General features: G+C 46.0%; 1 protein-coding gene across 4 annotated transcripts in view; it reads right to left on the reverse strand.

Moving 5' to 3' along the window:
* Positions 1-6,888, reverse strand: part of KLHL4 (kelch like family member 4) — a 44,881-nt gene extending 37,993 nt beyond the window's left edge. For 2 of the 4 annotated variants that reach the window (XM_087877442.1, XM_087877439.1), the window contains exon 1: positions 5,591-6,860. In XM_087877442.1, coding sequence (XP_087733568.1) covers positions 5,591-6,015 — 425 coding nt within the window. In that variant the 5' untranslated portion in view covers positions 6,016-6,860. Of the gene's footprint in view, positions 1-5,590 lie in introns of all 4 variants that reach the window. The other 2 variants (XM_087877441.1, XM_087877440.1) reach the window with 2 other exon arrangements.
* Between the last annotated feature and the right edge of the window lie 6,021 nt (positions 6,889-12,909).

Consider the following 12,909-nt stretch of genomic DNA (forward strand, 5'->3'; position numbering starts at 1 on the left):
AGATGGTTTTCCTGGTAAATTGCTATTCCAAATGGGGGGAAATAAAATTGATCTTTTTATTATTATTATTATTTAAAAAGCGTTATCGTTGTTTTAACTTCAATAAACATTCTCCGCGCGTCTCTCTTTTGTTATAGAGCAAAGCGCAATAAACTATTGATTTAATCATCCCGGGAGGAGAAAACAGAAGCTAAAACTGTTACGGTCTTTGGACATCATTTTCTGAAAGTAAGCTATGTGTGCCTCTAACCTTCTCGGTTTTGTACCACCAGTCTGCAGACTCAGGATTTAATGATTTTCTGCACAGTCAACCCTGACCTTATTTGGATGCTGATTAGAACTCATTACGGGAGCCTGAAATAAGCTTACGCTTCTATTAGTTTGTGGGCCCGAGTCAATGTCACCTGTATAGAAAGTACAGGTGTGACCTGAAATTGAAATGGGTTTCTCTGCAGGAAGCAACCATCTACGTAGCTGATCAGAGCCTGGATATCCCTGGTCATGGACATCTTTGGGTCCATTTGACATTAGAACTTCTCAAGTTCATTCACGTCATTATCAGCACAACTCTACCTTCTGAAGGATGAGGTGGGGTGAGAAAATCCTACTTCCTTTGGTAGATGAATCAAGGTAAAGGTTCCCCTTGCACATATGTGTTAGTCGTTCCTGACTCTAGGGGCGGTGGTCATCTCCGTTTCAAAGCCAAGAAGTCCGAAGACTTCTCTGTGGTCATGTGGCTGGCATAACTCAACACCAAAGGCATACGGAATGTTGTTACCTTCCCACCAAAGGTGGTCCCTATTTTTCTACTTGCATTTTTTTTTACATGCTTTCAAACTGCTCGGTTGGCAGAAGCTGGGACAAATAACAGGAGCTCACCCTGTTACGCGGCAGCACTAGGGATTCGAACTGCTGAACTGCTGACCTTTCGATCGACAAGCTCAGCATCTTAACCACTGAGCCGCTGCATCCCTGAGATGAATCGATCAGTGGAGTTCATGTCCTAATTGTCCTTTTGAACTGAGAAGAAACTGAAGCTGAACAAACAGTGGAAAGCTGACCTATGAGACAACTCTTGCCTCGATGGTCAACATCAGAAGTGGTATTCAGCCAGTTCGTACCAGTTCGGGCGAACCGGTAGCAGAGATCACGGGTGAGCCCACCCACCTGCCCCGGCTCTATGCTGTCTTATTTAGGGACGTTTTCAAGGCTGGGTGCATGCCCAGAAGCACACGAGCAAGCAAAACGCATGTGCAAAAGGCCAGGTGCAAGAGTGTGTGAAGTGAGTGTATACGCACAGCAAACCGGTAGTAAGTATATTGGAAACCCACCACTGGTCAACATCCCACAAGTTTCTGATGGGCCATTGTGGGAAGATAACATTGAATTAGATGCCCCTTAGATCTCACTGAACAAGTCCTTCTTCAAAAGTCAGATCAGTGCCCAGATTCTTCCATGTCTCCTGGAAACGCTCCAGTTTCAGCAAAACCAATAGTGAAAGGGAATTCCTGAAAAGTGACTCAGACCAAAAGAAAACTTTCACGGGATGTTCTGGATAAATGGATGACATCAGGCTCAGCTGACCTTCTAAAACCAGCAGAACATTTCGCTTGCGTGAAGCTTCGTAAGGGTTTCGGCCAAGGCTTATTACACTCTTCTTCAGCAAATGGATGCAATTCCTTGCCACAAGCCATCTAGAATGGCATTAAAAGTAGCATCTAGAACGAACAGTTATGTACAGCGCTACTGTTCGGACCCAGCTCCCCAAACACGACAAACCCTCTGAAGTTAATTCAAAGATTCCTTTATTAGGAGCGCCGGCAGTCCTGGCAAAAAGTTTCTCTCTCACCGCAGGCTAACAAGTCTGTCCGGCAGGGGAGATGAATAGTTGTCTGCCACATCTATTCATCTCCGCCCCCTGCCTTTTATCCCCAGAACTAGGGTGGGGCTTCCATCCCAGGAACCGGCCCATATATTTCCACTGCTCTCCTCTCCTCTGCCTTCTGCGCATCCACACCTCAGGCACTAGACCCAGCTGTTGCTCCTCTCCTCATCAGCCACCTCCAGATGTGGGGGCTGTTGACTCTCCATCTAAGGGCTGACGGATGGCCCAGGCTCCACCCTCTGTCTCTCTCTGTCAGCTCCATTCCCTCTTCCCCCTCAGAGCTCTCAGGTTGCCTTGATGCTGACCCTGACTCCCATGCCTCTTCCTCCTCTGATTCAGCTGTTGGAAGGGCTGGCGGCCGACAGGGGAAGGATACTGCAAAATCTCCATTCCCACCTCACTCAAGGGGAAGGATACTGCAAAATCCCCATTCCTTCCCCACTCCAGGGGAAGGATACTGCAAAATCCCCATTCCTTCCCCACTCCAGGGGACGAATACTGCAAAATCCCCATTCCCACCCCACTCAAGGGGAAGGATACTGCAAAATCCCCATTCCTTCCCCACTCCAGGGGACGGATGCTACAAAATCTCCATTCCCACCTCACTCAAGGGGAAGGATACTGCAAAATCCCCATTCCTTCCCCACTCCAGGGGACGGATACTGCAAAATCTCCATTCCCACCCACTCAAGGGGAAGGATACTGCAAAATCCCCATTCCCACCCCACTCTGGGGCCAGCCAGAGGTGGCATTTGCCAGTTCTCCGAACTACTCAAAATTTCTGCTACCGGTTCTCCGAACTACTCAAAATTTCTGCTACCGGTTCTCCAGAACCTGTCAGAACCTGCTGGATTTCACCCCTGACATAAAGACAGATTTTTCACCCCTCAAATTTAATACAGGATTTGGGAGGTAGATAAGAAAGAAGCACAAACATAACTGCGTGCATATTACAGAATCCCAAATGGGATTTATGGTTCATTAACAGCAAAGTTATTGTCCCACTTAAATTTGCCCAATCATACATTCCAAGTCCTACTGAATCCTTAAGACATTTAACTTGATTTCAAGAAGCTCGGTCCACATTTAAGGGTGCAACCTTAGCTTCATCTCACAATGCACTGCCCTGCACATGAACACAGTTTGAACATAAATCTTTGTAAAGCTGCAATCCCAGCTCAGTTCAAGGTTAATTATTTTTTATCAATGAGTCAATGAACAGCTGCAGCAAGATTAAAAGCAGGAAGTGTACATGCATCTGTGCAAATATAGTGCGGTATGTATGTGGGGGTGTTGGTGTAAGTGTAAATATGTTGGTGTCTATAGAGCTGAGTATCCCAATGTGCTTCATTCATTCAAAGCTCTACAAAGGATAATTTGCAACCGGTTCATTTGCCAAGGATCACATGCTCTGCAGAGTTATTGAAAAGGCTAAGAGCAAAGTAAAGCAAGAAAATACTTGGGAGAAAATATATAACTGGTTGGAAATGATAACTGAGCAAAATATCGAATTTAAACCAGAAATACGTCTTTTAGGTATACGATCAGAAAGTTATGATAAAGCAGCTATATATTTAGTGTTACATATATTGACGGCAGCAAGAATTATACATGCTAAATATTGGAAAAGCGTGAACACCCCATCAGACGAGGATATAATTAGGAAAATTTGGGATTGTGCTGAAATGGATAGACTTAACTTTAAAAATTAAAGATAAAGAAGACTCGGAATATTATCGGACGTGGAATAAATTTTACGAACGGATAGAGACAAGAGGTAGAAATGAGAGAAAGTAAGAATATGAATGTTAATAATTGTTAGTATGGAAAGTAAAGATGTATAAGACTATAACTATAGTAAGGGATTAAAATGCAAATAAGCTAACGTAAGAAGAAATTTATACTATTATAATTACTGGTGTTACATTATTATTGTTGTTGTTGTTAGTTTGTGTGTTAAGACTTACTATTAATTTTTCTTTGGTTTTGCACTATATGTAAATGTTATCCTGACAAGGCACTGTTTTTCAAAAAAATATATAAATAAATAAAAAAGAAAAGGCTAAGAGAAGAAGCGAGGGATAGAAATAGATGAAGCCGGAATATTTCTCTCCCCCCCTCGGAGGAGTCATCTCTCTAAAGTACAAAACACAACCCAATTTTGCACAGCACACACAAAAAACTTTTTTTAAAAAAAAACGCCTTGTTTACGTTGCTGCAGAGGAAGTGGGCACTTCAACTCCGTTTAGTTTCATTTAAAAAGCAAGGAACTGGGTTGGAAACTCCATCTTTTCTAGAGCCATACTTTGGATTTAATTCCACCCGTTCAGGATGGGTATGTGACCCAGCCATGAATTCATCCTCTTTCCCTCTCCTGCCTCCAAGCCCTCCCTTCATCGCGGTTATGGAGTCCAATTGTAGAGCGTAATGTAACCTTGACAACTTTAAGACTCGTGGACTTCCAACTCCCAGAATTCCCCAGCCAGTAATTCTGGGAGTTGAAGTCCACAGTCTTAAAGTGGCCAAGATTGGATACACCTCGTGTAGACTTTGGGAGGGTGTTGGACAAAGATCAGGGGTGAAATCCAGCAGGTTCTGACAAGTTCTGGAGAACCGGTAGCAGAAATTTTGAGCAGTTCGGAGAACTGGCAAATACTACCTCTGTCTGGGGTGGGAATGGAGATTTTGCAATATCCTTCCTCTGGAATGGGGTGGGAATGGACATTTTGCAATATCCTTCCCCTGGAATGGGGTGGGAATGGACATTTTGCAATATCCTTCCCCTGGAATGGGGTGGGAATGGACATTTTGCAATATCCTTCCCCTGCCAGGTCCACCAAGCCACACCATGCCCACCAAGCCACCCCCACAGAACCGGTAGTAAAAAAAAAATTGGATTTCACCACTGGCAGAGAGCTTCCCACTTGTACTTTGTCCTGGGTCATCATATCGCTATTCATTTTGGGTACATGTCTTACCCCAAAATGTTGGGATGGAGCCGTGGTGGCACAGTGGTTAGAGTGCAGTACTGCTGCCTGCCGGCTGCCTGCAATTTGGCAGTTCGAATCTCACCAGGCTCAAGGTTGACTCAGCCTTCCGTCCTTCCGAGGTGGGTAAAATGAGGACCCGGATTGTTGTTGGGGGCAATAGGCTGACTCTGTAAACCTGTAAACCTGTAAACCCTCAGGGTGCCGTCAGCCAAACAGTGTAGGCTGGCGACCCCCAGGGGGAGAGCCTTCTCTGTGGGGGCCCCGGTCCTATGGAATGAACTGCCCCCGGACATACGAAGGATCCCCGACCTCCGTGCCTTCCGTCGCACTCTGAAGACCCTATTATTCCAGCAAGCTGGATTGACAGGATAAAGGTTTTTTAAATTGGGTTTTGATAGAGGTTTTAAAATGATCTTAGTTGAATGGTTTAAGTTTGGCCGAATGATTGAATTATTTTAATAAGCTTTTAATTTTTGTTGTACATTGTTTTTGGCTGTTACCGCCCTGAGTCCCTTGGGAGAAAGGCGGTAAACAAATATAATAAACTAACTAACTAAACTAACTAACTAAACTGCTTAGATAGGGCTGTAAAGCTCTGTAAAGCAGTATATAAGTCTAAGTGCTATTGCTATTGCTATTCCTACCAAGCTGATTATTCTTAGGGACCCAAGTTGGAATTGCAGGTGTTTCAATTATGCAATCAAGAAATGCCTACCTTTTGACCGACTCATTGCTGTCCTCTTCTGTAATCATCTGTAACTCCTGGCTGCTTTCGTGGCCCTCTCCTTTCTCGGCCAGATATGGGTTATCTGTTGTTTTCGGTGTCTCTTCGGATACCTGCAGAGGTGCGGGAAGGTTCTCCTGGGAGCAGGTAGGAGCCGGTTGGTGGGGTAGAGGGATCAGGCTGGGACCTGGTGCCAAGAGATTGGGATGAAGAGGGCTGCTGTTCTTTTTCAGCCGGCTCCTGTCCCAGGAGTGATTCTTCAGCCTGTTTTGAACTGAGGTCCCTCGGTGCTCATATCCTTCCTGTTGCAAGCAGACTCCGGGGCTGGTGGCATTCTGAGACGGATGGCTGAACCATCTCCAGCGAAGTCTCAAGATCTGTTTCACATCAAATTCCTTTTTTCCGGAGACTGACATCTTGGCAAAGCTGAAGGTTAAAGGGGAGGGAAGGGAGGAAAGGAAAGGAAAGGAAAGGAAAGGAAAGGAAAGGAAAGGAAAGGAAAGGAAAGGAAAGGAAAGGAAAGGAAAGGGAGAAAAATAAGAGGAAAGGAAAGGAAAGGAAAGGAAAGGAAAGGAAAGGAAAGGAAAGGAAAGGAAAGGGAGAAAAATAAGAGGAAAGGAAAGGAAAGGAAAGGAAAGGAAAGGAAAGGAAAGGAAAGGAAAGGAAAGGAAAGGAAAGGGAGAAGTAGAGGAATGGGAAGGGAAGGGAAGGAGAGAGGGGAGGAAGGAAAGAGAAGGGAGAAGGAGAGGAAAGGAAAAGAAAAGAAAGCAAAGGGAGAAAAATAGGAGGAAAGGAAAGGAAAGGAAAGGAAAGGAAAGGAAAGGAAAGGAAAGGAAAGGAAAGGAAAGGAAAGGAAAGGAAAGGAAAGGAAAGGAAAGGAAAGGAAAGGCAGTCCAGAAATCAAGCAAGCAAGCAAAAAAAAAAAAAAAATTGTGTAATTTTAAAAAGGAAATAGGATCTTGTTTCTCTCTTGAGTTCCTCAACCTCTGGTCTCCATCCCTTCAGAGAGAGGAAAGCATGCCTGTGTGAGATTTTGACTTTGCTCCTCTCCTTTTTGTGCTTTCTTCGCAGGTCTCCCCCAGTTCTTCTGCCCCCCACTGAAGACTCTCACTCGCTGTAGAGGTGGTGGGATGAAGCCATTCTGGGGGGGGGGAGGAAAAGATGAGGTCAGATCTTAAAAGAAGTCATTCCGCTCAGCTTCCCAAGGCAAAGCATCTGCCGCTAGATGCTCTCTCCCTGTCTCTCGCGCACCCTCGCACGCAGCCTTGTCACACGGCGCTCTCCAATATATAACCTCCCCTGCTATCATCCTGAGGGATCGTTCTCTGCAACTTCAGTGGCTTGGTTTTTTTAAAAAAAACAAAAACCAACCAAACAGAAAAAAAACAAAGCAATTTGTATTTATACCACCTGGACATCCAGCTACACACACACACACACACACACACACACACTGCCTCAACAAAAATTTGAAATTAGGAGCAACCTTCTTTCTCTCTCCTCTCTCTCTCTCCGTCCGTCCCTCTCCCTGTCCCTCTCTCTCTTTCTCTCTCCCTCCCTCCCTCCCCTTCTCTCTTTTTTTCTCTCTCTCTGTCCCTCCTTCCCTCTCCCTCTCCCTCTCTCTCTTTCTCTCTCTCTCTTTCTCTCTCCCTCCCTCCCTCTCCCTCTCTCTTTCTCTCTCTCTGTCCCTCCCTTCCTCTCCCTGTCCCTCTCTCTCTTTCTCTCTCCCTCCCTCCCTCCCCCTCTCTCTTTTTTTCTCTCTCTCTGTCCCTCCTTCCCTCTCCCACACTCTCTTTCTCTCCCTCCCTCTCCCTCTCCCTCTCTATCTTTCTCTCTCTCTCTTTCTCTCTCCCTCCCTCCCTCTCCCTCTCTCTCTTTCTCTCTCTCTGTCCCTCCCTCCCTCTCCCTCTCCCTCTCTCTCTTTCTCTCTCTCTCTCCTTCTCTCTCCCTCCCTCCCTCTCCCACTCTCTCTTTCTCTCTCTCTGTCCCTCCCTCCCTCTCCCTCTCCCTCTCTCTTTCTCTCTCTCTCTCCTTCTCTCTCCCTCCCTCCCTCTCCCACTCTCTCTTTCTCTCTCTCTTTTTCTCTCTCCCTCCCTCCCTCTCCCCCTCTCTCTTTCTCTCTCTGTCCCTCCCTCCCTCCCTCTCCCTCTCCCTCTCCCACTCTCTCTCCCGGCAGGCCTGGGGCCGTTGATCTCGCTCTTGAGATCTGGCGAGATCCGGCCATGAATGGTATGAATGAGTTTTAATGTTTTAATGTTTTAAATTTTTAAATGTTTTTTATTAGGATTTTAAATGTATTGTGAGCTACCCTGAGTCTTCGGAGAGGGGCGGCATATAAATTGAATTAAATTGAAATTGAAATTGAAATTTCTCTCTTCCTCTCCCTCCCTCCCTCTCCCTCTCTCTCTCTCTCTCTCTCTGTCCCTGCTTCCCTCCCTCTCCCTCCCTCTCCCACTCTCTCTTTCTCTCTCTCCTTCCCTCTCCCTCTCTCCCTTCCTCTCTCTCTCTCTCTTTCTCTCCCCCCCTCTCTCTCTTGCACCAGAGTTCAAACCTTGGTTAAGCTTTACCTGATGCTAAACTCCATCATCTATTTATCCAGCTCTCTGCCTGGCCACAACGTTGCATGCATCATCTCCTCCTCTCTCCGATGCTAATTTTGGCTAGCTAGCAAAAAAGAAAAAGGCCTCTTGAAATGGATGAGGTTTATTTTTTCCAGTCGAGATGGGTTTGAATGGGAGAATGGTTTTATGGAGCTTTAAAACAAAAAAATTTAGATTTACTAACAACGGGCTCTCCAGAGGTTCAACTTCCCTTTAAGCTTATTTTAAAGTCCACGAACCTCTCGGTAAATTATAAAATAGAGTGGGAATACATCTTATAATGTTACCTTAAATGAAAGAGACAGCATTTAAAATCCATGCCATGCTTTTGCATAAAAGCAATTTTTCTCTCTCTCTCTGCCTCTCTCTCTTTTTCTCCCCCTCTCTCCGCCTCTCTCCCCCTCCCCCTTCCCCTCTCTCTCCCTCTGTCTCTCCCTCTCTCTCCCCCTCTTCCTCCCCTCCCCTCTTTCCCTCTCTCCCTGTCTCTCCCTGTCTCTCCCCCTCTCCCTCTCTCTCCCTCTGTCTCTCCCTTTCTCTCCTCTCTCTCTCCCCCTCTTCCTTCCCCTCCTCCTCTCTCTCCCTCTCCCCCTCCCTCTCTCTCTCCCTCTCTCTCTTCCTCCCCCTCTCCCTCTCTCCCTCTCTTTCCCCTTCCCACACTCCCTCTTCCCCTCTCTTTCTCCCTCTCCCTCTCTCCCTCTGTCTCTCCCTCTCTTTCCCCCTCTCTCTCCCCCTCTTCCTCCCCCTCCCCCTCTCTCTCCCTCTCCTCCTCCCTCTGTCTCTCCCCCGCGCTCTCTCTCTCCCCCTCCCCCTCCCTCTCCCCCTTTCCCTCCCTCTCTCCCAGCCACCATTGAGTTTCTAGCTGTAGATTTTTACATTTACCATGCAAAGTGAGGCGGGGGAGACCTTGAAGACCCCTTCCTCTCCACCCCATCCGAAGGACCATATCACTTGAAAGCACAACACAGTTTCCTGGCTGTCTGCCTCTGTAAACATCCTTCTTCTCATCCCTTCTCTGGAATAAACACCCATGCTTCTCATCTATGGCAGGGGTAAAAACTTGTGGCTCTCCAGATGTTACCAAACTACAACTCCCAGCCTCCCTCACTTTGGGCCACGCGGGGCCACGTAGTTTCAGCTTGGCCATCTTCTGGCATCCAAAGAGTCCTTTTCCCAAAGGCAGCTGGATTTTCTTGGTGGTTTCAAAGAAAACACCAAGGAGGTCCAGTTGATTTTGGGAAATGGGGGGAAAGCACCTTTGGGACAACCGTCAGCTGGATGATCAAGAATTTCCATAGACATTCCACATCCTTGAGGTGTGCAGGGTGAGATGCTGCTTCCAACAGAGGTGGGGTTCAGCAGGTTCTGACCAGTTCTGGAGAACCGGTAGTGGAAATTTTAAGTAGTTCAGAGAACCGGTAAATACTACTTCTGACTGGCCCCCACCCCCATCTATTCTTTGCCTCCCGAGTCCCAGCTGATTGGGAGGAAATGGGGATTTTACAGTATCCTTCCCCTGGAGTGGGGTGGGAATGGGTATTTTGCAGTATCCTTCTCCTGGAGTGGGGTGGGAATGGAGATTTTGCAGTAACCCTTCCCCTGGAGTGGGGAGGGAATGGGGATTTTGCAGTATCCTTCTCCTGGAGTGGGGTGGGAATGGAGACTTTGCAGTAACCCTTCCCCTGGAGTGGGGAGGGAATGGGGATTTTGCAGTATCCTTCTCCTGGAGTGGGGTGGGAATGGAGATTTTGCAGGAACCCTTCCCCTGGAGTGGGGAGGAAATGGAAATTTCACAGTATTCTTCCCCTGCCACGCCCATCAACCCATGCCACGCCCACCAAGCCACACCACCGAACCGATAGTAAAAAAAATTTGAAACCCACCACTGGGTTCCATGTATTTATTTATTTATTTAGCTTTTTTGAGGACTTCCTCTTCAAGATAGATATCACACATCATTTGGGATAACTTGCATTATTCAGTACGATGTAGGTTGCCTTAGCGGTTAGATCAGGAACCCCGAAGAAATCTCAGGGTTCTAGACTGGATTGGCCAGTCAAAAACCCTCCAAGAAGAGCCCTAAAGGTGCTTTTTCAAGAGGCAACTGGACTTCCTAGGAGGCTGGACTAGATGACCTTCAAGGTCCCTTCCAATTCTGTTTAATCTAATCTAATCTAATCTAATCTAATCTAATCTAATCTAATCTAATCTAATCTAATCCCCAGGATAATGAGTGATGTCATTGGCAAATCTCTGTGAGTTGAATAAGGTGGCATCCTTGTGTGTAATAAACACTCTTCATAGCACTTATGAGTAAAGTCCTCTTCATGAGTAGGTCACACATTAAGGTCATCATTGATGACCTATATCTATAACATGGACGGGCGACATCCCAGAACTACAACTTTTTTTTTTTTTAATTTGATTTATATGCCGCCCTTCTCCGGAGACTCAGGGTGGCTTACAATGCGTTAAGCAATAGCCTTCATCCTTTTGTATATTTATACAAAGTCAGCTTATTGCCCCCACAAACTGGGTCCTCAGTTTACCCACCTTAGAAAGGATGGAAGGCTGAGTCAACCTTGAGCCTTGGAGAGATTCGAACCAGCAGTAAATTGCAGGCAGCTGTGTTAATAACAGGGTGCTTAGACCACTGTACTATCAAGGCTCTTTTAAAATCTTGATTGGAAGAACATTGTTTCGTTCCTAGTTTTCACATAACAAGCCTGACCAAGCTGGAGGTCAGTTGTTGGAATAAAATCTGTTGGTTTGCATTTTTTTTTTCTTCCTTATTTTTTGGTAGCAAGCTATTTCTTCGTGGTTCGTACTTTGACCTTCACAGTTTATAGCTTAGACTTTCTGTAAGCCTGATTGATTATGGTTTATTCAATAAGCCACCGCTTGGAACAAAGTGAGAAAATCTGTCTTTGTGTGCTTCGGACGTTTTCTGGCCTTGCTTCCTGTTAACCACATGCAACCTCAATGGAAGGGAATAATCCCGTCTTCTGGCTTTCTCTCCTTCGGGTATTCCTAAACTGGGTTATAAAAAAAAAAATAACCTTCCCTGTATGGACGATCCAAATTTTTATTTTTTGAGGAAAGAGAGACTCTGTAGAAGGTTTGCTGCATATTTTAAAAATCAGGGCATTGTCCACCAAAAAAGGACAACAACATCATATTTGTGCGGAAAAGGGACAATAAGTGATGCAAAAGAAACATCACTATAATTATATCTCCAAGCCAGCTTCTGTGTCTCCTCGGCTAGCTTTAAGCAACACACTAGATTCGTGTATTGATGTGGGAATTGAAAGCATCTTATGATGCTAGTGTATGGTTCAATGTGCTATGCAATCTCAGATCATTGGATTCTTCCCATTAACCATGGTTAGATATGTGTAGGAGAATATATGTAGCTCAGGGTTGGGCTGCGAGGTCCTTGGTGTTCTCTGAGCTTGGTTTTTTTCTTGCAGACCTTTCATGACCCAACTAGGTAATGCCATCAGTGCTAGCATGAAAGGTCTTTAAGAAAACAACCAAGCTTAGAGAGCAAGGAGGACCCCACATGTTAGGTACCATGTTTTTTGGACTATAAAACACACTTTTTGTCTCCCAAAAGGAGGTGAAAATGTCTGTGTGTCTTATAGACTGAATATTGCTGAAGCCCTGCCCACCCACTGGCTGTATTTTTGGGCTCCGCACCAGTGGTGGGTTGCCCCCAGTTTGGACCGGTTCGCAAGAACCGGTAGTAAAACCAGCGGGAGGCTCCGCCCACTGACCCAGACGTCATCAGTGGCGGGTTTCAAATTTTTTTTACTACCGGTTCTGTGGATGTGGCTTGGTGGGCGTGGCATGGCTTGGTGGGCGTGGCAGGGGAAGGATACTGTAAAATCTCCATTCCCTCCCCAATCCAGGGGAAGGTTATTGCAAAATCCCCAATCAGCTGGGACTCGGGAGGCAGAGAATAGATGGGGGTGGGGCCAGTCAGAATTTTTACTATCGGTTCTCCGAACTACTCAAAATTTCCGCTACCGGTTCTCCAGAACTGGTCAGAACCTGCTGAAACCCACCTCTGATGTGCACGCTAGATAAGGTACTTCCGGATAAGGTACTTCCAGCAAGTCTTCTGGTTACTGCCACGCATGTGCACGCACTGATCAGCTGGCTGGCGTGCATGCTTACGCTGTAAAACGAAAGAGGAACGGGTGACATCACGTGTGCCAGGCGACACGGTTCCGCGTGCCATTTTGGGCACCCGTGCCATAGGTTCGCCATCACGATTCTATTCTTTCTGAACTCGATAAAAGAGGCAAGAAAGTTAGCACCCGAAAAGCATTTTGAAGGATGCATTTACCTCCCAGGCATTTTCGACTTTTGTTTTCGAGTTGACTGAAAATTGCGCAGAATTCATCACATGCTAGCTTCTCTTTCTGGCAAAGAATTACATTTTTCATAAATGATTTACCTTCTCCACGCTCGCGCTGTGTCTCCCTTGTTTGATTTATGACCAAATCCTTGAGTAGATTGTTGTAAAAAGAGCACATTTCTAGGCTGTCGTTCGATTTTACTGTTTCCATGTTGTCTTCAGAGGTCTATTTTAATCTTTGACATTCTCTAGCATCGATTTTTTTTTTTTAGGGTAGTTGACATCGGATTGAGTTGGTAATGCTGTCGGCCTTTGAATTAAGCCATCCAAAATTTGAGGAAGTTGTCAAA

This window comes from Pantherophis guttatus, chromosome 12 (assembly GCF_059756535.1).
Source record: "Pantherophis guttatus breed Tessera chromosome 12, ASM5975653v1, whole genome shotgun sequence".
NCBI classification, from domain to species: domain Eukaryota; kingdom Metazoa; phylum Chordata; class Lepidosauria; order Squamata; family Colubridae; genus Pantherophis; species Pantherophis guttatus.